Here is a 22,967-nt window from a genome sequence, read left to right on the forward strand (position 1 = left end):
ACGTAAGTGACCTTACATCATCCATATGTCCACATCAGTCACCATACTTTATCCATATGTCCAAATAAGTCATCACACTTCATCCTTATGTCCACATAAGTCACCACACTTCATCCATATGTCAACGTAAGTCACCCCACTTCATCCATATGTCCACATCAGTCACCATACTTTATATGTCCAAATAAGTCATCACACTTCATCCTTATGTCCACATAAGTCACCACACTTCATCCATATGTCCACATAAGCCACTCCACTTCATCTATATGTCCACTTAAGTCACCACACTTCATTTTTCATAATTATAAATATTGAGATATAATTAATCACTTCTTTGTGTGTTCCAGAACATTACTAAATTGACATTGTATAAGTTGAATAAGCCAACAGATGAGAGTGTGACCACATGTCGATGTCTCTTGTTGTGGATTGTTCGACTGATTCATGCTGATCCCCACCTAATGCTCCACGTATGTATCGGGATCATATGTCAACATTCTATAAGTATATCTAATGCTCCATGTATGTATCGGGATTATATGTTAACATTCTATAAGTATACCGAATACTCCACGTATGTATCAAGATCGTATGTTAACATTCTATAAGTATACCAAATACTACTCATATATAGGGATCATATGTCAACATTCTATAAGTATATCTAATGTTTAATGTATGTATAAAGGTCATATGTTAACATTCCTGTTTTCTTACATAATCATTCCTTGTCATGTTCATAATTACTCCAATCATCAATTAGGCAGAGTACTAGGCACAGAAAATCCCCATATTCTGGAGATAAGTAAAATTAGATTGGGAGTCTTATGTGTATATATATATATCTAATTATCTGATATTTTATGTATGTATCTTTATTTCAAATTTATATTTAGTTTACTTAATGACCCATGTTTGTACAGTAATTGAATCTGAAGATGTTATTTCAAGTGGCTCTGTAAACTAGGACCATTTCACTTGTTTTGATACTTGATATGTGTTTATCTAACATGCAATGGTCCTGCAGTACTTGCAGTACTTTGATTTGTAAGACAATGATCATGCAGTACTTTGATTTGTAAGACAATGATCATTCAGTACTTACAGTACTTTGATTTGTAAGACAAAGATCATTCAGTACTTACAGTACTTTGATTTGAAAGATAATGGTCCTACAGTACTTACAGTACTTTGATCGGTAAGATAATGGTCCTACAGTACTTACAGTACTTTGATTTGTAAGACAAAGATCATTCTGTACTTACAGTACTTTTATTTGTAAGACTATAATCCTGCAGTACTTTGAATAGTAAGACAATGATCCTGCAGAACTTTCAGTACTTTGAATAGAAAGACAAGAGTCCTTCAGTATTAACAGTACTTTGATTTGTAAGATAATGAACCTGCAGTACTTTGATTAGTAAGACAGTAATCCTGTAGTACTTACAGTACTTTGATTTGTAAGATAATGATCCTGCAGTACTTACAGTACTTTGATTTGTAAGATAATATTCTGCAGTACTTACAGTACTTTGATTTGTAAGACAATGGTCCTGCAGTACTAACAGTACTTTGATTAGTAAGACAATGATCCTTCAGTATTTACAGTACTTTTATTTGTAAGACAATGATCCTGCAGTACTTTGATTCGTAAGATAATGGTCCTTCAGTGCTTACAGTACTTTGATTTGAAAGACAATGATCCTACTGTACTTACAGTACTTTGATTAGTAAGACAATGATCCTGCAGTACTAACAGTACTTTGATTAGTAAGACAATGATCCTTCAGTGCTTACAGTACTTTGATTTGTAAGACAATGATCTTGCAGTACTTACAGTACTTTGATTAGTAAGACAATGATCCTGCTGTACCTACAGTACTTTGATTTGTAAGACAATGATCCTGCAGTACTTATAGTAGTTTTATTTGTAAGACAATGATCCTGCAGTACATTGATTCGTAAGATAATGATCCTTCAGTGCTTACAGTACTTTGATTTGAAAGACAATGATCCTGCTGTACTTACAGTACTTTGATTAGTAAGACAATGATCCTGCAGTACTAACAGTACTTTGATTAGTAAGACAATGATCCTTCAGTGCTTACAGTACTTTGATTTGTAAGACAATGATCCTGCAGTACTTACAGTACTTTGATTGTTAAGACAATGATCCTGCTGTACTTACAGTACTTTGAATAGTAAGACAATGATCCTGCAGTACTTACAGTACTTTGATTTGTAAGACAATTACAGTACTTTGTAAGACAATGATCCTGCAGTACTTTGATTTGTATGACAATGATCCTGCTGTACTAACAGTACTTTGATTTGTAAGACAGGCACCTTGTTTTGATACTTTCAACATGATGCGTGTTTATCCCCAGAATCAGGGTAAGCCCGGTCACGAAATACAGAGTAGTACACTAGAGTTGATGAATGGGTTAGTGTCACTGGTCCACCAACAATGGATGCCAGACGTCTCCAAGGAGGCAATGGAGGTAAGCATTGGGATATATTGGCAGAATCCAGGACCAAGGATAGTGTGTTGGTCCTAAGCCCTAAGCTCTGTTATTTGGTTTACTGTTAGACACATCTTAATTTTTAGAATACTAATGATCAGTGCAAATTTTGATATGCAAATTTGAAACTAATCATTTAATTCCTTAGTCTCAACATGAGTGCAAGTTAAAATTAAGTGGTGATCTTAGATATAATGAGATACTTATACTCACTAATTTATTATCTCTTTCTTACTACTGTACAATTTAATTATAATAGTTATTATTGTGGAGATTCTAGTTAAAATTAAGTGAAATCTTTGTTTTGTCTCAAGCTTAAAATCAGATTTAAAAGCCACTTATTATTGTTTTATATATTAACTGAAATCACCATTTGGTTGCTGTTTTAAATGTTAACTGAAATCCTCATTTGGTTGCTGTTTTATATGTTAACTGAAATCCTCATTTGGTTGTTGTTTTAAATGTTAACTGAAATCCTCATTTGGTTGCTGTTTTATATGTTAACTGAAATCATCATTTGGTTGTTGTTTTAAATGTTAACTGATATCCTCATTTGGTTGCTGTTTTATATGTTAACTGAAATCATCATTTGGTTGTTGTTTTATATGTTAACTGAAATCATCATTTGGTTGCTGTTTTATATGTTAACTGAAATCATCATTTGGTTGCCAGGCTCTACTCTGTCTCCACCAGCCAGAGAATATAGAGTTATGGAATCCGGAGTCGCCCATTAACACATTCTGGGATGTGAGGTATGTCTGTATATTAACACTTTATTTGTGCTTCTATAATTTTCTATGAAAATAATGTTGAAATCGTTTCTTGCTCATTTGAAAACTTTTCAATAACTATACATTTTTTGTTATTTCCTTATCTTAGTATTGAAGATGACTTTGTAATATTCGAGATGTAACTGTGATTTATAATTCATTTTCAGTTCCCAAGTTCTATTTTCCATATCTCAGAAGTTGATTCAGAGGCAGTTGGTTAACTACACCGAGATATTGAAGTGGCTACGAGAAATCCTTGTCTGTCGGAATAGCTTCCTGCAGAAGAACAGTGCTAATGCTAGTGTTGGAAACAATAAAACGATCTGTATACATATCAAGTTAGAGGTGAGTGTTATTGTGGTAGAGGTGAGTGTTATTGTGGTAGAGGTGAGTGTTATTGTGGTAGAGGTGAGTGTTATTGTGGTAGAGGTGAGTGTTATTGTGGTAGAGGTGTTATTGTGGTAGAGGTGAGTGTTATTGTGATAGAGGTGAGTGTTATTGTGATAGAGGTGAGTGTTATTGTGGTGGAGGTGAGTGTTATTGTGGTAAAGGTGAGTGTTATTGTGGTGGAGGTGTTATTGTGGTAGAGGTGAGTGTTATTGTGGTGGAGGTGTTATTGTGATAGAGGTGAGTGTTATTGTGATAGAGGTGAGTGTTATTGTGGTAGAAGTGAGTGTTATTGTGATAGAGGTGAGTGTTATTGTGATAGAGGTGAGTGTTATTGTGGTAGAGGTGAGTGTTATTGTGGTAGAGGTGAGTGTTATTGTGGTAGAGGTGAGTGTTATTGTGATAGAGGTGAGTGTTATTGTGGTAGAGGTGAGTGTTATTGTGGTAGAGGTGAGTGTTATAGTGGTAGAGGTGAGTGTTATTGTGGTAGAGGTGAGTGTTATTGTGGTAGAGGTGAGTGTTATTGTGATAGAGGTGAGTGTTATTGTGGTAGAGGTGTTATTGTGGTAGAGGTGAGTGTTATTGTGGTAGAGGTGAGTGTTATTGTGGTAGAGGTGAGTGTTATTGTGGTAGAGGTGAGTGTTATTGTGGTAGAGGTGAGTGTTATTGTGGTAGAGTGAGTGTTATTGTGATAGAGGTGAGTGTTATTGTGGTAGAGGTGTTATTGTGATAGAGGTGAGTGTTATTGTGGTAGAGGTGAGTGTTATTGTGGTAGAGGTGAGTGTTATTGTGGTAGAGGTGTTATTGTGGTAGAGTTGAGTGTTATGGTGGTAGAGGTGTTATTGTGATAGAGGCGAGTGTTATTGTGATAGAGGTGTTATTGTGATAGAGGTGAGTGTTATTGTGGTAGAGGTGAGTGTTATTGTGGTAGAGGTGTTATTGTGATAGAGGTGAGTGTTATTGTGGTAGAGTTGAGTGTTATTGTGGTAGAGGTGTTATTGTGATAGAGGTGAGTGTTATTGTGGTAGAGGTGTTATTGTGATAGAGGTGAGTGTTATTGTGGTAGAGGTGAGTGTTATTGTGATAGAGGTGAGTGTTATTGTGGTAGAGGTGAGTGTTATTGTGATAGAGGTGAGTGTTATTGTGGTAGAGGTGTTATTGTGATAGAGGTGAGTGTTATTGTGGTAGAGGTGAGTGTTATTGTGGTAGAGGTGAGTGTTATTGTGGTAGAGGTGAGTGTTATTGTGGTAGAGGTGAGTGTTATTGTGGTAGAGGTGAGTGTTATTGTGGTAGAGGTGAGTGTTATTGTGGTGGAGGTGAGTGTTATTGTGATAGAGGTGAGTGTTATTGTGGTAGAGGTGAGTGTTATTGTGTAGAGGTGAGTGTTATGTGGTAGAGGTGAGTGTTATTGTGGTAGAGGTGAGTGTTATTGTGGAGGTGAGTGTTATGTGAGTGATTGTGGTAGAGGTGTTATTGTGATAGAGGTAGGAGTGTTATTGTGGTAGAGGTGAGTGTTATTGTGTAGAGGTGGTGTTATTGTGATAGAGGTGAGTGTTATTGTGATAGAGGTGAGTGTTTATTGTGGTAGAGGTGAGTGTTATTGTGGTAGAGGTGAGTGTTATTGTGGTAGAGGTGAGTGTTATTGTGGTAGAGGTGAGTGTTATTGTGGTAGAGGTGAGTGGTAGAGTGAGTGTTATTGTGGTAGAGGTGAGTGTTATTTGTGTAGAGGTGAGTGTTATTGTGGTAGAGGTGAGTGTTATTGTGGTAGAGGTGAGTGTTATTGTGGTAGAGGTGAGTGTTATTGTGTAGAGGTGAGTGTTATTGTGGTAGAGGTGAGTGTTATTGTGGTAGAGGTGAGTGTTATTGTGGTGGAGGTGAGTGTTATTGTGGTAGAGGTGAGTGTTATTGTGATAGAGGTGAGTGTTATTGTGGTAGAGGTGAGTGTTATTGTGGTAGAGGTGTTATTGTGGTAGAGGTGAGTGTTATTGTGGTAGAGGTGTTATTGTGGTAGAGGTGAGTGTTATTGTGGTAGAGGTGAGTGTTATTGTGGTAGAGGTGGTGTTATTGTGTAGAGGTGAGTGTTTATTGTGGTAGAGGTGTTATTGTGGTAGAGTGTGTTATTGTGGTAGAGGGGGTGTTATTGTGGTAGAGGTGAGTGTTATTGTGATAGAGGTGAGTGTTATTGTGTAGAGGTGAGTGTTATTGTGTAGTGAGGTGTGTAGAGGTGTTATTGTGTAGAGGTGTTATTGTGGTAGATAGTGTTATTGTGGTAGAGGTGAGTGTTATTGTGGTAGAGGTGAGTGTTATTGTGATAGAGGTGAGTGTTATTGTGGTAGAGGTGAGTGTTATTGTGGTAGAGGTGAGTGTTATTGTGGTAGAGGTGAGTGTTATTGTGGTAGAGGTGAGTGTTATTGTGGTAGAGAGGTGAGTGTTATTGTGGTAGAGGTGAGTGTTATTGTGGTAGAGGTGAGTGTTATTGTGATAGAGGTGAGTGTTATTGTGGTAGAGGTGGTGTTATTGTGGTAGAGGTGAGTGTTATTGTGGTAGAGGTGAGTGTTATTGTGGTGGAGGTGAGTGTTATTGTGATAGAGGTGAGTGTTATTGTGGTAGAGGTGGGTGTTATTGTGGTAGAGGTGAGTGTAATTGTGGTAGAGGTGAGTGGTATTGTGGTAGAGGTGAGTGTTATTGTGGTTGATTCTACTTTTTTGCTCTTTAAATTAACAGCCTTTAGTTTCTAGTGTTAATGATTTTTTTTTCCTCTGTTTAGGTTGTGTTCTTTATGTACTTGTGGAGTATTGACATTGATGCCGTCCTAACAGGGATGTCGTGTTTCCATCTTCTCTGTGAGGAGGCTGATATTAGATGTGGAGCCGATGAAATGGCAGTCACTCAACTTCTCCCGAACTACAATGTATATGCTGAGCTGGCCCAGGCTAGTACTGTCCTAACTACAGGTTAGTTACCCTAGATTCTCTCTAACTACAATGTATATACTGAGGTGGCCCAGGCTAGTACTGTCCTAACTACAGGTTAGTTACCCTAGATTCTCCCTAACTACAATGTATATACTGAGGTAGCCCATGCTAGTACTGTCCTAACTACAGGTTAGTTACCCTAGATTCTCTCTAACTACAATGTATATACTGAGGTGGCCCAGGCTAGTACTGTCCTAACTACAGGTTAGTTACCCTAGATTCTCTCTAACTACAATGTATATATACTGAGGTGGCCCAGGCTAGTACTGTCCTAACTACAGGTTAGTTACCCTAGATTCTCTCTAACTACAATGTATATATACTGAGGTGGCCCAGGCTAGTACTGTCCTAACTACAGGTTAGTTACCCTAGATTCTCTCTAACTACAATGTATATATACTGAGGTGGCCCAGGCTAGTACTGTCCTAACTACAGGTTAGTTACCCTAGATTCTCTCTAACTACAATGTATATATGCTGAGGTGGCCCAGGCTAGTACTGTCCTAACTACAGGTTAGTTACCCTAGATTCTCCCTAACTACAATGTATATATGCTGAGGTGGCCCAGGCTAGTACTGTCCTAACTACAGGTTAGTTACCCTAGATTCTCTCTAACTACAATGTATATATGCTGAGGTGGCCCAGGCTAGTACTGTCCTAACTACAGGTTAGTTACCCTAGATTCTCCCTAACTACAATGTATATATGCTGAGGTGGCCCAGGCTAGTACTGTCCTAACTACAGGTTAGTTACCCTAGATTCTCTCTAACTACAATGTATATATGCTGAGGTGGCCCAGGCTAGTACTGTCCTAACTACAGGTTAGTTACCCTAGATTCTCTCTAACTACAATGTATATATGCTGAGGTGGCCCAGGCTAGTACTGTCCTAACTACAGGTTAGTTACCCTAGATTCTCTCTAACTACAATGTATATATACTGAGGTGGCCCAGGCTAGTACTGTCCTAACTACAGGTTAGTTACCCTAGATTCTCTCTAACTACAATGTATATACTGAGGTGGCCCAGGCTAGTACTGTCCTAACTACAGGTTAGTTACCCTAGATTCTCCCTAACTACAATGTATATATGCTGAGGTGGCCCAGGCTAGTACTGTCCTAACTACAGGTTAGTTACCCTAGATTCTCTCTAACTACAATGTATATATGCTGAGGTGGCCCAGGCTAGTACTGTCCTAACTACAGGTTAGTTACCCTAGATTCTCTCTAACTACAATGTATATATACTGAGGTGGCCCAGGCTAGTACTGTCCTAACTACAGGTTAGTTACCCTAGATTCTCCCTAACTACAATGTATATATGCTGAGGTGGCCCAGGCTAGTACTGTCCTAACTACAGGTTAGTTACCCTAGATTCTCCCTAACTACAATGTATATATGCTGAGGTGGCCCAGGCTAGTACTGTCCTAACTACAGGTTAGTTACCCTAGATTCTCCCTAACTACAATGTATATATGCTGAGGTGGCCCAGGCTAGTACTGTCCTAACTACAGGTTAGTTACCCTAGATTCTCCCTAACTACAATGTATATATGCTGAGGTGGCCCAGGCTAGTACTGTCCTAACTACAGGTTAGTTACCCTAGATTCTCTCTAACTACAATGTATATATGCTGAGGTGGCCCAGGCTAGTACTGTCCTAACTACAGGTTAGTTACCCTAGATTCTCTCTAACTACAATGTATATATACTGAGGTAGCCCAGGCTAGTACTGTCCTAACTACAGGTTAGTTACCCTAGATTCTCCCTAACTACAATGTATATATGCTGAGGTGGCCCAGGCTAGTACTGTCCTAACTACAGGTTAGTTACCCTAGATTCTCTCTAACTACAATGTATATATGCTGAGGTGGCCCAGGCTAGTACTGTCCTAACTACAGGTTAGTTACCCTAGATTCTCTCTAACTACAATGTATATATACTGAGGTAGCCCAGGCTAGTACTGTCCTAACTACAGGTTAGTTACCCTAGATTCTCTCTAACTACAATGTATATATACTGAGGTGGCCCAGGCTAGTACTGTCCTAACTACAGGTTAGTTACCCTAGATTCTCTCTAACTACAATGTATATATACTGAGGTGGCCCAGGCTAGTACTGTCCTAACTACAGGTTAGTTACCCTAGATTCTCCCTAACTACAATGTATATATGCTGAGGTAGCCCAGGCTAGTACTGTCCTAACTACAGGTTAGTTACCCTAGATTCTCCCTAACTACAATGTATATATACTGAGGTGGCCCAGGCTAGTACTGTCCTAACTACAGGTTAGTTACCCTAGATTCTCCCTAACTACAATGTATATATGCTGAGGTGGCCCAGGCTAGTACTGTCCTAACTACAGGTTAGTTACCCTAGATTCTCCCTAACTACAATATATATATGCTGAGGTGGCCCAGGCTAGTACTGTCCTAACTACAGGTTAGTTACCCTAGATTCTCTCTAACTACAATGTATATATACTGAGGTGGCCCAGGCTAGTACTGTCCTAACTACAGGTTAGTTACCCTAGATTCTCCCTAACTACAATATATATATGCTGAGGTGGCCCAGGCTAGTACTGTCCTAACTACAGGTTAGTTACCCTAGATTCTCCCTAACTACAATGTATATATACTGAGGTGGCCCAGGCTAGTACTGTCCTAACTACAGGTTAGTTACCCTAGATTCTCCTAACTACAATGTATATATACTGAGGTGGCCCAGGCTAGTACTGTCCTAACTACAGGTTAGTTACCCTAGATTCTCCCTAACTACAATGTATATATGCTGAGGTGGCCCAGGCTAGTACTGTCCTAACTACAGGTTAGTTACCCTAGATTCTCCCTAACTACAATGTATATATGCTGAGGTGGCCCAGGCTAGTACTGTCCTAACTACAGGTTAGTTACCCTAGATTCTCTCTAACTACAATGTATATATACTGAGGTGGCCCAGGCTAGTACTGTCCTAACTACAGGTTAGTTACCCTAGATTCTCCCTAACTACAATGTATATATGCTGAGGTGGCCCAGGCTAGTACTGTCCTAACTACAGGTTAGTTACCCTAGATTCTCTCTAACTACAATGTATATATACTGAGGTGGCCCAGGCTAGTACTGTCCTAACTACAGGTTAGTTACCCTAGATTCTCTCTAACTACAATGTATATATACTGAGGTGGCCCAGGCTAGTACTGTCCTAACTACAGGTTAGTTACCCTAGATTCTCCCTAACTACAATGTATATATACTGAGGTGGCCCAGGCTAGTACTGTCCTAACTACAGGTTAGTTACCCTAGATTCTCCCTAACTACAATGTATATATGCTGAGGTGGCCCAGGCTAGTACTGTCCTAACTACAGGTTAGTTACCCTAGATTCTCTCTAACTACAATGTATATATACTGAGGTGGCCCAGGCTAGTACTGTCCTAACTACAGGTTAGTTACCCTAGATTCTCCCTAACTACAATGTATATATACTGAGGTGGCCCAGGCTAGTACTGTCCTAACTACAGGTTAGTTACCCTAGATTCTCCCTAACTACAATGTATATATACTGAGGTGGCCCAGGCTAGTACTGTCCTAACTACAGGTTAGTTACCCTAGATTCTCCCTAACTACAATGTATATATGCTGAGGTGGCCCAGGCTAGTACTGTCCTAACTACAGGTTAGTTACCCTAGATTCTCCCTAACTACAATGTATATATACTGAGGTAGCCCAGGCTAGTACTGTCCTAACTACAGGTTAGTTACCCTAGATTCTCTCTAACTACAATGTATATATACTGAGGTGGCCCAGGCTAGTACTGTCCTAACTACAGGTTAGTTACCCTAGATTCTCTCTAACTACAATGTATATATACTGAGGTAGCCCAGGCTAGTACTGTCCTAACTACAGGTTAGTTACCCTAGATTCTCTCTAACTACAATGTATATATACTGAGGTAGCCCAGGCTAGTACTGTCCTAACTACAGGTTAGTTACCCTAGATTCTCCCTAACTACAATGTATATATACTGAGGTAGCCCAGGCTAGTACTGTCCTAACTACAGGTTAGTTACCCTAGATTCTCTCTAACTACAATGTATATATACTGAGGTAGCCCAGGCTAGTACTGTCCTAACTACAGTTAGTTACCCTAGATTCTCCCTAACTACAATGTATATATACTGAGGTAGCCCAGGCTAGTACTGTCCTAACTACAGGTTAGTTACCCTAGATTCTCCCTAACTACAATGTATATATGCTGAGGTGGCCCAGGCTAGTACTGTCCTAACTACAGGTTAGTTACCCTAGATTCTCCCTAACTACAATGTATATATACTGAGGTGGCCCAGGCTAGTACTGTCCTAACTACAGGTTAGTTACCCTAGATTCTCTCTAACTACAATGTATATATACTGAGGTGGCCCAGGCTAGTACTGTCCTAACTACAGGTTAGTTACCCTAGATTCTCCTAACTACAATGTATATATACTGAGGTGGCCCAGGCTAGTACTGTCCTAACTACAGGTTAGTTACCCTAGATTCTCTCTAACTACAATGTATATATACTGAGGTAGCCCAGGCTAGTACTGTCCTAACTACAGTTAGTTACCCTAGATTCTCCCTAACTACAATGTATATATACTGAGGTAGCCCAGGCTAGTACTGTCCTAACTACAGGTTAGTTACCCTAGATTCTCTCTAACTACAATGTATATACTGACGTGGCTCAGACTAGTACGGTCTTAACTAAGTTGGAGTCAATAGCTAGGTCAAACTAAAAAGTCATCAAAATAGATTACGACTACTGTAACAGCACAGATAATGTAGTGAGACATCTCTCCTTAGAATGATTTTCTTTACATGGTATATTACCACAAAGGGATGGGTGATTTACAAAGTTTTATTTACAATAAAGATTCCCTTGTTCACTTGTAATCATGCCATATCTTATATCTACAGGCAAGGTGGCACTTCAGAAGCGAATCATGGCTCTGCTACGGAAAATTGATCAACACACGTCGGGTAATTCTCAGGTAAGATAGAGTATTATAGTAATTGGGGATATTGAATAGTTTAATCTAGGTCACAGTGACCTACATTTTCCAATATTGATATTTATTCGCTATACTTTTCCTCAACAATGGATTTTACAAACTTCGAGATTTTTAGGTGAACAATTCAAGAAGATTGTGATGTACTATAATTTAATTGTTTTAGGTGTGGGGCAACACAGATGATGTACTATTTAATTGTTTTAAGCCAGGGACGACACAGATGATGTACTATTGAATTGTTTTAGGCCTGTAATGACACAGATGATGTAACGACACAGATGATGTACTATTTAATTGTTTTAGGCTTGGGACGACACATTCAGAAACTGGGAGGTTGTAACTCAGTACCTGGAAACCTACCCTAAGGACCCCAAGGTCAAGGTCGAGGAAGGAAGCACAGCAGGCCTGGGAGACACTATTAAAATGAAAAGGAAACCCCCTCACCATGCTAGTACAGAACATGAACTGGAGGTAAAAAGATCAAAATTCCTTTGAGAAAGTGGCACATAGGCATAGCTTTACCTATAGTGTCATCATAATCTTCTTTACTAAGGTTTTGAGTTATTGGTTAAACACCAGATCTAGACAAACGAATCACCTCACATTTTTGGACATAAAATTTAGACCAATTATTAGAAAAACTGCTAATGTGTTTAGAACACTTATTTCGTGTCGGAGCAGCCATGGTTCAATATTGTTTTCCATGTTGGTATGTTGATTTGTGTTTGTAGGACCAGTTAAACGAGTGGGCGAACATGACTGGTTTTCTGTGTGCACTGGGTGGTGTCCGTCTACAAAATAGACTTAGAATAAGGTGAACATACAGGCCTAGTTATGGACAAAAAGTTTGTGTCAAAAGTGCTAAAAAGTAACAATAAATTAAAAGTCATCATTCAGTTTTGAGATTTTATGATAAAAAGTTTATCAGATTAAGAAATAATTTGTATAAGAAATTGTTGGATATATATCAAAGTAAAAAGTAAAAACAAAATGATATAAGAAACAGATGTTCCCAGAATTGTATATAATTATAAAATATAGTTTAGAGATTTTGAACCGGTTTACAGCGCTACTATACCAGCTGGCCTGGACTCGAGGAAAAGCAGTCTAATGCAGAGTTGTGCTGCAGACACACAGTACTGTCCTGTGACTCAGTAAGTGACACTAAGCAGATCAGACTTATTTACTTTATATTAATTGTAAAACAAGTTATAGGGAAGTACTGGAGTGACCAGTCTAATGCAGAGTTGTGCTGCAGACACACAGTACTGTCCTGTGACTCAGTAAGTGGCACTTAGCAGATCAGACTTATTTACTTTATATCAATTATAAAACAATTTATAGGGGAGAACTGGTGTGACCAGTCTAATGCAGAGTTGTGCTGCAGACACACAGTACTGTCTTGTGACTCAGTAAGTGGCACTTAGCAGATCAGACTTATTTACTTTATATAAATTGTAAAACACACAGTACTGTGACTCAGTAAGTGACAGATCAAACAAACCTGTGTGACCAGTCTAATACAGAGTTGTGCTGCAGACACACAGTACTGTGACTCAGTGACAGATCAGACAAACCTGTGTGACCAGTCTAATGCAGAGTTGTGCTGCAGACACACAGTACTGTGACTCAGTAAGTGACAGATCAGACAAACCTGTGTGATCAGGCAGGTGATCCCTGACATTTTCACATCCGTGTTGCAGAACAAACTCCTGCTACTGTAGCTATATAAAAGGGAAGTAATAAATACACCACCTGATCACCCTCAATCAGGTAGGATCTGGGAATAAATCAACAATAGGGGTTGTAGCTTTGAATTGGTTGATTTAAGATTTTATTCAACAGAGAAAGGACTTATTTTGAAAATAAAATATATAAATCATTTTTAGACCTGAAAACTGATGTTTTTGTTTGTTTCAGGTTTATCAGTAATTTGTTAAAGCTACTAATTTGCCAGAATGAGAAGTTTGGTGCTCAGATACAGAAACATGTCAAGGATCTGGTCGGACACGAACTCAACCCAGCTCTCTATCCTATACTCTTTGACCAGATCAAAATTTGTGTGGACAAATTCTTTGATCCCTCTGGCCAGGTAAGGCACTTAATCAACATTATGATTAAAATGGTCAATTATGTTTCATTCACTTGGTAATAGGTAGAAATTGTCCTGTAAGCTATTTCGCAGATAGGTTTTAATGCTTCAATTGTAACTAACACCTTGGGAATAGCTGACTTACAAGTGTTTTGAGAATTCTTATATGGACCAGACCAAAGTAGTCAGTTATTACAGATGGACCATAACTGTCAGTAATTATAGATGGACTGTAACTATCGGTAATTATAGATGGACCATAGCTGTCAGTAATTACAGATGGACCATAACTGTCAGTAATTATAGATGGACTGTAACTATCGGTAATTATAGATGGACCATAGCTGTCAGTAATTACAGATGGACCATAACTGTCAGTAATTACAGATGGACCATAGCTGTCAGTAATTACAGATGGACCATAACTGTCAGTAATTATAGATGGACCATAGCTGTCAGTAATTATAGATGGACCATAGCTGTCTGTAATTATAGATGGACTGTAACTGTCAGTAATTACAGATGGACTGTAACTGTCAGTAATTACAAATGGACCATTGCTGTCACCAATAACAGATGGACCATAACTGTCAGTAATTATAGATAGACTGTAACTGTCAGTAATTACAGATGGACCATAGCTGTCAGTAATTATAGATGGACCATAGCTGTCAGTAATTATAGATGGACTGTAACTGTCAGTAATTATAGATGGACTGTAACTGTCAGTAATTATAGATGGACTGTAACTGTCAGTAATTATAGATGGACCATAGCTGTCAGTAATTATAGATGGACCATAACTGTCAGTAATTATAGATGGACCATAACTGTCAGTAATTATAGATGAACCATAGCTGTCAGTAATTATAGATGGACCATAACTGTCAGTAATTATAGATGAACCATAGCTGTCAGTAATTATAGATGGACCATAGCTGTCAGTAATTATAGATGGACTGTAACTGTCAGTAATTATAGATGGACCATAACTGTCAGTAATTATAGATGAACCATAGCTGTCGGTAATTATAGATGGACCATAGCTGTCAGTAATTATAGATGGACCATAGCTGTCAGTAATTATAGATGGACCATAACTGTCAGTAATTATAGATGGACCATAGCTGTCAGTAATTATAGATGGACCATAACTGTCAGTAATTATAGATGGACCATAGCTGTCAATAATTATAGATGGACCATAGCTGTCAGTTATTACAGATGGACCATAACTGTCAGTAATTACAGATGGACCATAACTGTCAGTAATTATAGATGAACCATAGCTGTCAGTAATTATAGATGGACTGTAACTGTCAGTAATTATAGATGGACCATAACTGTCAGTAATTATAGATGAACCATAGCTGTCGGTAATTATAGATGGACCATAGCTGTCAGTAATTATAGATGGACCATAACTGTCAGTAATTATAGATGAACCATAGCTGTCGGTAATTATAGATGGACCATAGCTGTCAGTAATTATAGATGGACCATAGCTGTCAGTAATTATAGATGGACCATAACTGTCAGTAATTATAGATGGACCATAGCTGTCAGTAATTATAGATGGACCATAACTGTCAGTAATTATAGATGGACCATAGCTGTCAATAATTATAGATGGACCATAGCTGTCAGTTATTACAGATGGATCATAACTGTCAGTAATTACAGATGGACCATAACTGTCAGTAATTATAGATGAACCATAGCTGTCAGTAATTATAGATGGACCATAGCTGTCAGTAATTATAGATGGACCATAACTGTTGGTAATTATAGATGGACCATAACTGTCGGTAATTATAGATGGACCATAGCTGTTAGTAATTATAGATGGACCATAGCTGTCAGTAATTATAGATGGACCATAGCTGTCAGTAATTATAGATGGACTGTAACTGTCAGTAATTACAGATGGACCACAGCTGTCAGTAATTACTGATGGACCATTGCTGTCAGTAATTATAGATGGACCATAGCTGTCCGTAATTATAGATGGACCATAGCTGTCAGTAATTATAGATGGACTGTAACTGTCAGTAATTACAGATGGACCATAACTGTCAGTAATTATATATGGACTGTAACTGTCAGTAAGTATAGATGGACCATAGATGTCAGTAATTATAGATGGACCATAGCTGTCAGTAATTATAGATGGACTGTAACTATCGGTAATTATAGATGGACTGTAACTGTCAGTAATTATAGATGGACTGTAACTGTCAGTAATTATAGATGGACTGTAACTGTCAGTAATTACAGATGGACCATAGCTGTCAGTAATTACAGATGGACCATAGCTGTCAGTAATTATAGATGGACTGTAACTATCAGTAATTATAGATGGACTGTAACTGTCAGTAATTACAGATTGACCATAGCTGTCAGTAATTATAGATGGACCGTAATTGTCAGTAATTATAGATGGACTGTAACTGTCAGTAATTATAGATGGACTGTAACTGTCAGTGATTACAGATGGACTGTTACTGTCAGTAATTACAGATGGACCATAGATGTCAGTAATTATAGATGGACCATAGCTGTCAGTAATTATAGATGGACTGTAACTATCGGTAATTATAGATGGACTGTAACTGTCAGTAATTACAGATGGACCATAGCTGTCAGTAATTACAGATGGACCATAGCTGTCAGTAATTATAGATGGACTGTAACTATCAGTAATTATAGATGGACTGTAACTGTCAGTAATTACAGATTGACCATAGCTGTCAGTAATTATAGATGGACCGTAATTGTCAGTAATTATAGATGGACTGTAACTGTCAGTAATTATAGATGGACTGTAACTGTCAGTGATTACAGATGGACTGTAACTGTCAGTAATTACAGATGGACCATAGATGTCAGTAATTATAGATGGACCATAGCTGTCAGTAATTATAGATGGAATGTAACTGTCAGTAATTATAGATGGACTGTAACTGTCAGTAATTACAGATGGACCATAACTGTCAGTAATTATAGATGGACCGTAACTGTCAGTAATTATAGATGGACTGTAACTGTCAGTAATTATAGATGGACCATAGCTGTCAGTAATTATAGATGGACCATAGCTGTCAGTAATTATAGATGGACCATAGCTGTCAGTAATTACAGATGGACCATAACTGTCAGTAATTATAGATGGACCATAGCTGTCAGTAATTATAGATGGACCATAGCTGTCAGTAATTATAGATGGACTGTAACTGTCAGTAATTATAGATGGACTGTAACTGTCAGTAATTATAGATGGACCATAACTGTCAGTAATTATAGATGGACCATAGCTGTCAGTAATTATAGATGGACCATAGCTGTCAGTAATTATAGATGGACCATAGCTGTCAGTAATTATAGATGGACCATAGCTGTCAGTAATTATAGATGGACTGTAACTATCGGTAATTATAGATGGACCATAGCTGTCAGATGGACCATAGATGTCAGTAATTATAGATGGACCATAGCTGTCAGTAATTATAGATGGACTGTAACTATCGGTAATTATAGATGGACCATAGCTGTCAGTAATTATAGATGGACTGTAACTATCGGTAATTATAGATGGACCGTAACTGTCAGTAATTATAGATGGACTGTAACTGTCAGTAATTATAGATGGACCATAACTGACTTACAGGTGTTAGATGCATTTTTATATGGACCAATATTCTGTAAGAGTACTACATAATTGAGTAATTAATTTTTTTTTGAAAATTTGATTTATTTTGATGTGTTTTATCACGACAGTTTTACACCAGGATTTATCTCTCTATTGATACAGGTTATTGTTACGGACCTAAACACTCAATTTATTGAGAATGTGATCTTCATCATGAGGAACATTCTGGAGATGAAGCAGGACCAGCCTTGTGAACATCTTGGTGTCACTAGTATCGAGTCACTCATGTTAGCTGTTGTCAGGTAAGTATTAGAGTCACAAGTATCGAGTCACTCATGTTAGCTGTTGTCAGGTAAGTATTAGAGTCACTAGTATCAAGTCACTCATGTGAGATGTTGTGAAGTCACTAGTATCGAGTCACTCATGTTAGCTGTTGTCAGGTAAGTATTAGAGTCACTAGTATCGAGTCACTCATGTTAGCTGTTGTGAGGTAAGTATTAGAGTCACTAGTATCGAGTCACTCATGTTAGCTGTTGTGAGGTAAGTATTAGAGTCACTAGTATCGAGTCACTCATGTTAGCTGTTGTGAAGTAAGTATTAGAGTCACTAGTATCGAGTCACTCATGTTAGCTGTTGTGAGGTAAGTATTAGAGTCACTAGTATCGAGTCACTCATGTTAGCTGTTGTGAGGTAAGTATTAGAGTCACTAGTTTCGAATCACTCATGTTAGCTGTTGTCAGGTAAGTATTAGAGTCACAAGTATCGAGTCTTTCATGTTAGCTGTTGTCAGGTAAGTATTAGAGTCACAAGTATCGAGTCACTCATGTTAGCTGTTGTTACGTAAGTGTTAGAGTCACTAGTTTCGAGTCACTCATGTTAGCTGTTGTGAGGTAAGTATTAGAGTCACTAGTTTCGAATCACTCATGTTAGCTGTTGTGAGGTAAGTATTAGAGTCGCTAGTATCGAGTCTCTCATGTTAGCTGTTGTCAGGTAAGTATTAGAGTCACAAGTATCGAGTCACTCATGTTAGCTGTTGTCATGTAAATATTAGAGTCACAAGTATCGAGTCACTCATGTTAGCTGTTGTTACGTAAGTGTTAGAGTCACTAGTTTCGAGTCACTCATGTTAGCTGTTGTCACGTAAGTGTTAGAGTCACTAGTTTCGAGTCACTCATGTTAGCTGTTGTGAGGTAAGTATTAGAGTCACTAGTATCGAGTCACTCATGTTAGCTGTTGTCAGGTAAGTATTAGAGTCACAAGTATCGAGTCACTCATGTGAGATGTTGTGAGGTAAGTATTAGAGTCACAAGTATCGGTTCACTCATGTTAGCTGTTGTCAGGTAAGTATTAGAGTCACAAGTATCGGTTCACTCATGTTAGCTGTTGTCAAGTAAATAAATGAATCTCTAGCATCAAGTTTTTCCAATTTTCTGTTTTCAGGGAAATAAAATTCACAGATTTTTCACAGTACTTGCTAAATGAGATGTTATTGTTTCTATTTACTACCCAGATATGTGCGACATCTTGATTCAACAGTGCATGCCATACAGATCAAGATAAAGCTGTGTCAGCTAGTGGAAGCCATGATGGTCCGTCGGGATGACCTCACATTCCGACAGGAGATGAAGTTTAGGAACAAACTTGTAGAGTATCTGACTGACTGGATCATGGGTAACTCACATCAAGTAAACATCGGAGACATCTGTAGTATGTCCAGGTAACACTGTCTTGTTGGTCACTGCTTGTATGGATGGTTGTTCTAACCAGGTGTGGTATAATCATATCAGGACAGTTTACATACCAAGATTATTACATATTAGGACAGCTTATATACCAAGATTATTACATATTAGTTCAGTTTATATACCAAGGTTATTACATATTAGGACAGTTTATATACCAAGATTATTACATATTAGGACAGTTTATATACCAAGATTATTACATATTAGGACAGTTTATATACCAAGTATATATATACCAATATTATTACATATTAGGACAGCTTATATTGTAATATACCAATATTATTACATATTAGGACAGTTTATATACCAAGTATATATATACCAATATTATTACATATTAGGACAGTTTATATTGTAATATACCAAGATTATTGCACATTATACAGTCTTGATAAACACGTCTCTGGATCATAATTGGTTTAATGAGACTTATTAAAAAATATCAACCTTTGAGAAAGTATTTTAAACTTGCTTATGGTAAGGGGCTAAGAAATGAGTAGTTGAGAAGTTTAAGATGGCTGCTGGAGTCTCCAATTTTGGTCAGTTTTAATTTGGTGAGGTTGATGCCTTTTCTGATGGACATCCAATTTATGGAACCATATTTTGCGGAGTACAGGCTGCTACTTTTTTCCCTGGAAATTTGGAGTGCGACCTATGTGCTAGAGTAACATCGACTAGACATAATCAGTAATCGCACATGGCTGGTCAATAGGTCAATATATCTGTGTATATGCCTCATAGACAACAATATAGAAGATCGGGAGTTAGGTATCTTCACATTACAGACAGATTACAGTCAGTATAATATAGTGGGTCGGTTAGTTAGGTATCTTCATATTACAGACAGATTACAGTCAATATAATATAGTGGGTCGGGTAGTTAGGTATCTTCACATTACAGACAGATTACAGTCAGTATAATATAGTGGGTCGGGTAGTTAGGTATCTTCATATTACAGACAGATTACAGTCAATATAATATAGTGGGTCGGGTAGTTAGGTATCTTCATATTACAGACAGATTACAGTCAGTATAATATAGTGGGTCGGGTAGTTAGGTATCTTCACATTACAGACAGATTACAGTCAATATAATATAGTGGGTCGGGTAGTTAGGTATTTTCACATTACAGACAGATTACAGTCAGTATAATATTGTGGGTCGGTTAGTTAGGTATCTTCATATTACAGACAGATTACAGTCAGTATAATATAGTGGGTCGGGTAGTTAGGTATTTTCACATTACAGACAGATTACAGTCAGTATAATATAGTGGGTCGGTTAGTTAGGTATCTTCATATTACAGACAGATTACAGTCAGTATAATATAGTGGGTCGGGTAGTTAGGTATCTTCACATTACAGACAGATTACAGTCAGTATAATATAGTGGGTCGGGTAGTTAGGTATCTTCACATTACAGACAGATTACAGTCAGTATAATATAGTGGGTCGGGTAGTTAGGTATCTTCACATTACAGACAGATTACAGTCAGTATAATATAGTGGGTCGGGTAGTTAGATATCTTCATATTACAGACAGATTACAGTCAGTATAATATAGTGGGTCGGGTAGTTAGGTATCTTCATATTACAGACAGATTACAGTCAGTATAATATAGTGGGTCGGGTAGTTAGGTATCTTCATATTACAGACAGATTACAGTCAGTATAATATAGTGGGTCGGGTAGTTAGATATCTTCATATTACAGACAGATTACAGTCAGTATAATATAGTGGGTCGGGTAGTTAGGTATCTTCATATTACAGACAGATTACAGTCAGTATAATATAGTGGGTCGGGTAGTTAGATATCTTCATATTACAGACAGATTACAGTCAGTATGATTATAGTTAGATTTACAACAGACAGTCATATTTAGTGGTCGGGTAGTTAGGTATCTTCTTCACATTACAGACAGATTACAGTCAGTATAATATAGTGGGTCGGGTAGTTAGGTATCTTCACATTACAGACAGATTACAGTCAGTATAATATAGTGGGTCGGGTAGTTAGGTATCTTCACATTACAGACAGATTACAGTCAGTATAATATAGTGGGTCGGGTAGTTAGGTATCTTCACATTACAGACAGATTACAGTCAGTATATTACAGTCAGTATACAGTCATATATAGTGGGTCGGGTAGTTAGGTATCTTCACATTACAGACAGATTACAGTCAGTATAATATAGTGGGTCGGGTAGTTAGGTATCTTCACATTACAGACAGATTACAGTCAGTATAATATAGTGGGTCGGGTAGTTAGGTATCTTCATATTACAGACAGATTACAGTCAGTATAATATAGTGGGTCGGGTAGTTAGGTATCTTCACATTACAGACAGATTACAGTCAGTATAATATAGTGGGTCGGGTAGTTAGGTATCTTCATATTACAGACAGATTACAGTCAGTATAATATAGTGGGTCGGGTAGTTAGGTATCTTCATATTACAGACAGATTACAGTCAGTATAATATAGTGGGTCGGGTAGTTAGGTATCTTCATATTACAGACAGATTACAGTCAGTATAATATAGTGGGTCGGGTAGTTAGGTATCTTCATATTACAGACAGATTACAGTCAGTATAATATAGTGGGTCGGGTAGTTAGGTATCTTCATATTACAGACAGATTACAGTCAGTATAATATAGTGGGTCGGGTAGTTAGGTATCTTCATATTACAGACAGATTACAGTCAGTATAATATAGTGGGTCGGGTAGTTAGGTATCTTCATATTACAGACAGATTACAGTCAGTATAATATAGTGGGTCGGGTAGTTAGGTATCTTCATATTACAGACAGATTACAGTCAGTATAATATAGTGGGTCGGGTAGTTAGGTATCTTCATATTACAGACAGATTACAGTCAGTATAATATAGTGGGTCGGGTAGTTAGGTATCTTCATATTACAGACAGATTACAGTCAGTATAATATAGTGGGTCGGGTAGTTAGGTATCTTCATATTACAGACAGATTACAGTCAGTATAATATAGTGGGTCGGGTAGTTAGGTATCTTCATATTACAGACAGATTACAGTCAGTATAATATAGTGGGTCGGGTAGTTAGGTATCTTCATATTACAGACAGATTACAGTCAGTATAATATAGTGGGTCGGGTAGTTAGGTATCTTCATATTACAGACAGATTACAGTCAGTATAATATAGTGGGTCGGGTAGTTAGGTATCTTCATATTACAGACAGATTACAGTCAGTATAATATAGTGGGTCGGGTAGTTAGGTATCTTCATATTACAGACAGATTACAGTCAGTATAATATAGTGGGTCGGGTAGTTAGGTATCTTCATATTACAGACAGATTACAGTCAGTATAATATAGTGGGTCGGGTAGTTAGGTATCTTCATATTACAGACAGATTACAGTCAGTATAATATAGTGGGTCGGGTAGTTAGGTATCTTCATATTACAGACAGATTACAGTCAGTATAATATAGTGGGTCGGGTAGTTAGGTATCTTCACATTACAGACAGATTACAGTCAGTATAATATAGTGGGTCGGGTAGTTAGGTATCTTCATATTACAGACAGATTACAGTCAGTATAATATAGTGGGTCGGGTAGTTAGGTATCTTCATATTACAGACAGATTACAGTCATATATATAGTGGGTCGGTAGTTAGGTATCTTCATTACAGACAGATTACAGTCATATATATATGTGGGTGGTAGTTGGTATCTTCATATTACAGACAGATTACAGTCATATATATAGTGGGTCGGGTAGTTAGGTATCTTCATAT

The 22,967-nt window shown here is 37.7% G+C and overlaps 1 protein-coding gene across 1 annotated transcript in view; it reads left to right on the plus strand.

Moving 5' to 3' along the window:
- LOC138330788 (neurofibromin-like) overlaps nt 1-22,967 on the plus strand; it is a 171,562-nt gene that overhangs the window by 41,718 nt on the left and 106,877 nt on the right. The window contains 12 exon segments of the mRNA XM_069278307.1: nt 351-473; nt 2,391-2,504; nt 3,198-3,277; nt 3,463-3,640; nt 6,450-6,636; nt 11,604-11,677; nt 12,002-12,169; nt 12,430-12,512; nt 12,766-12,852; nt 13,619-13,790; nt 17,602-17,741; nt 18,950-19,156. Coding sequence (XP_069134408.1) covers nt 351-473; nt 2,391-2,504; nt 3,198-3,277; nt 3,463-3,640; nt 6,450-6,636; nt 11,604-11,677; nt 12,002-12,169; nt 12,430-12,512; nt 12,766-12,852; nt 13,619-13,790; nt 17,602-17,741; nt 18,950-19,156 — 1,613 coding nt within the window.

This window comes from Argopecten irradians, chromosome 9 (assembly GCF_041381155.1).
Source record: "Argopecten irradians isolate NY chromosome 9, Ai_NY, whole genome shotgun sequence".
Classification (NCBI taxonomy): Eukaryota; Metazoa; Mollusca; class Bivalvia; order Pectinida; family Pectinidae; genus Argopecten; species Argopecten irradians.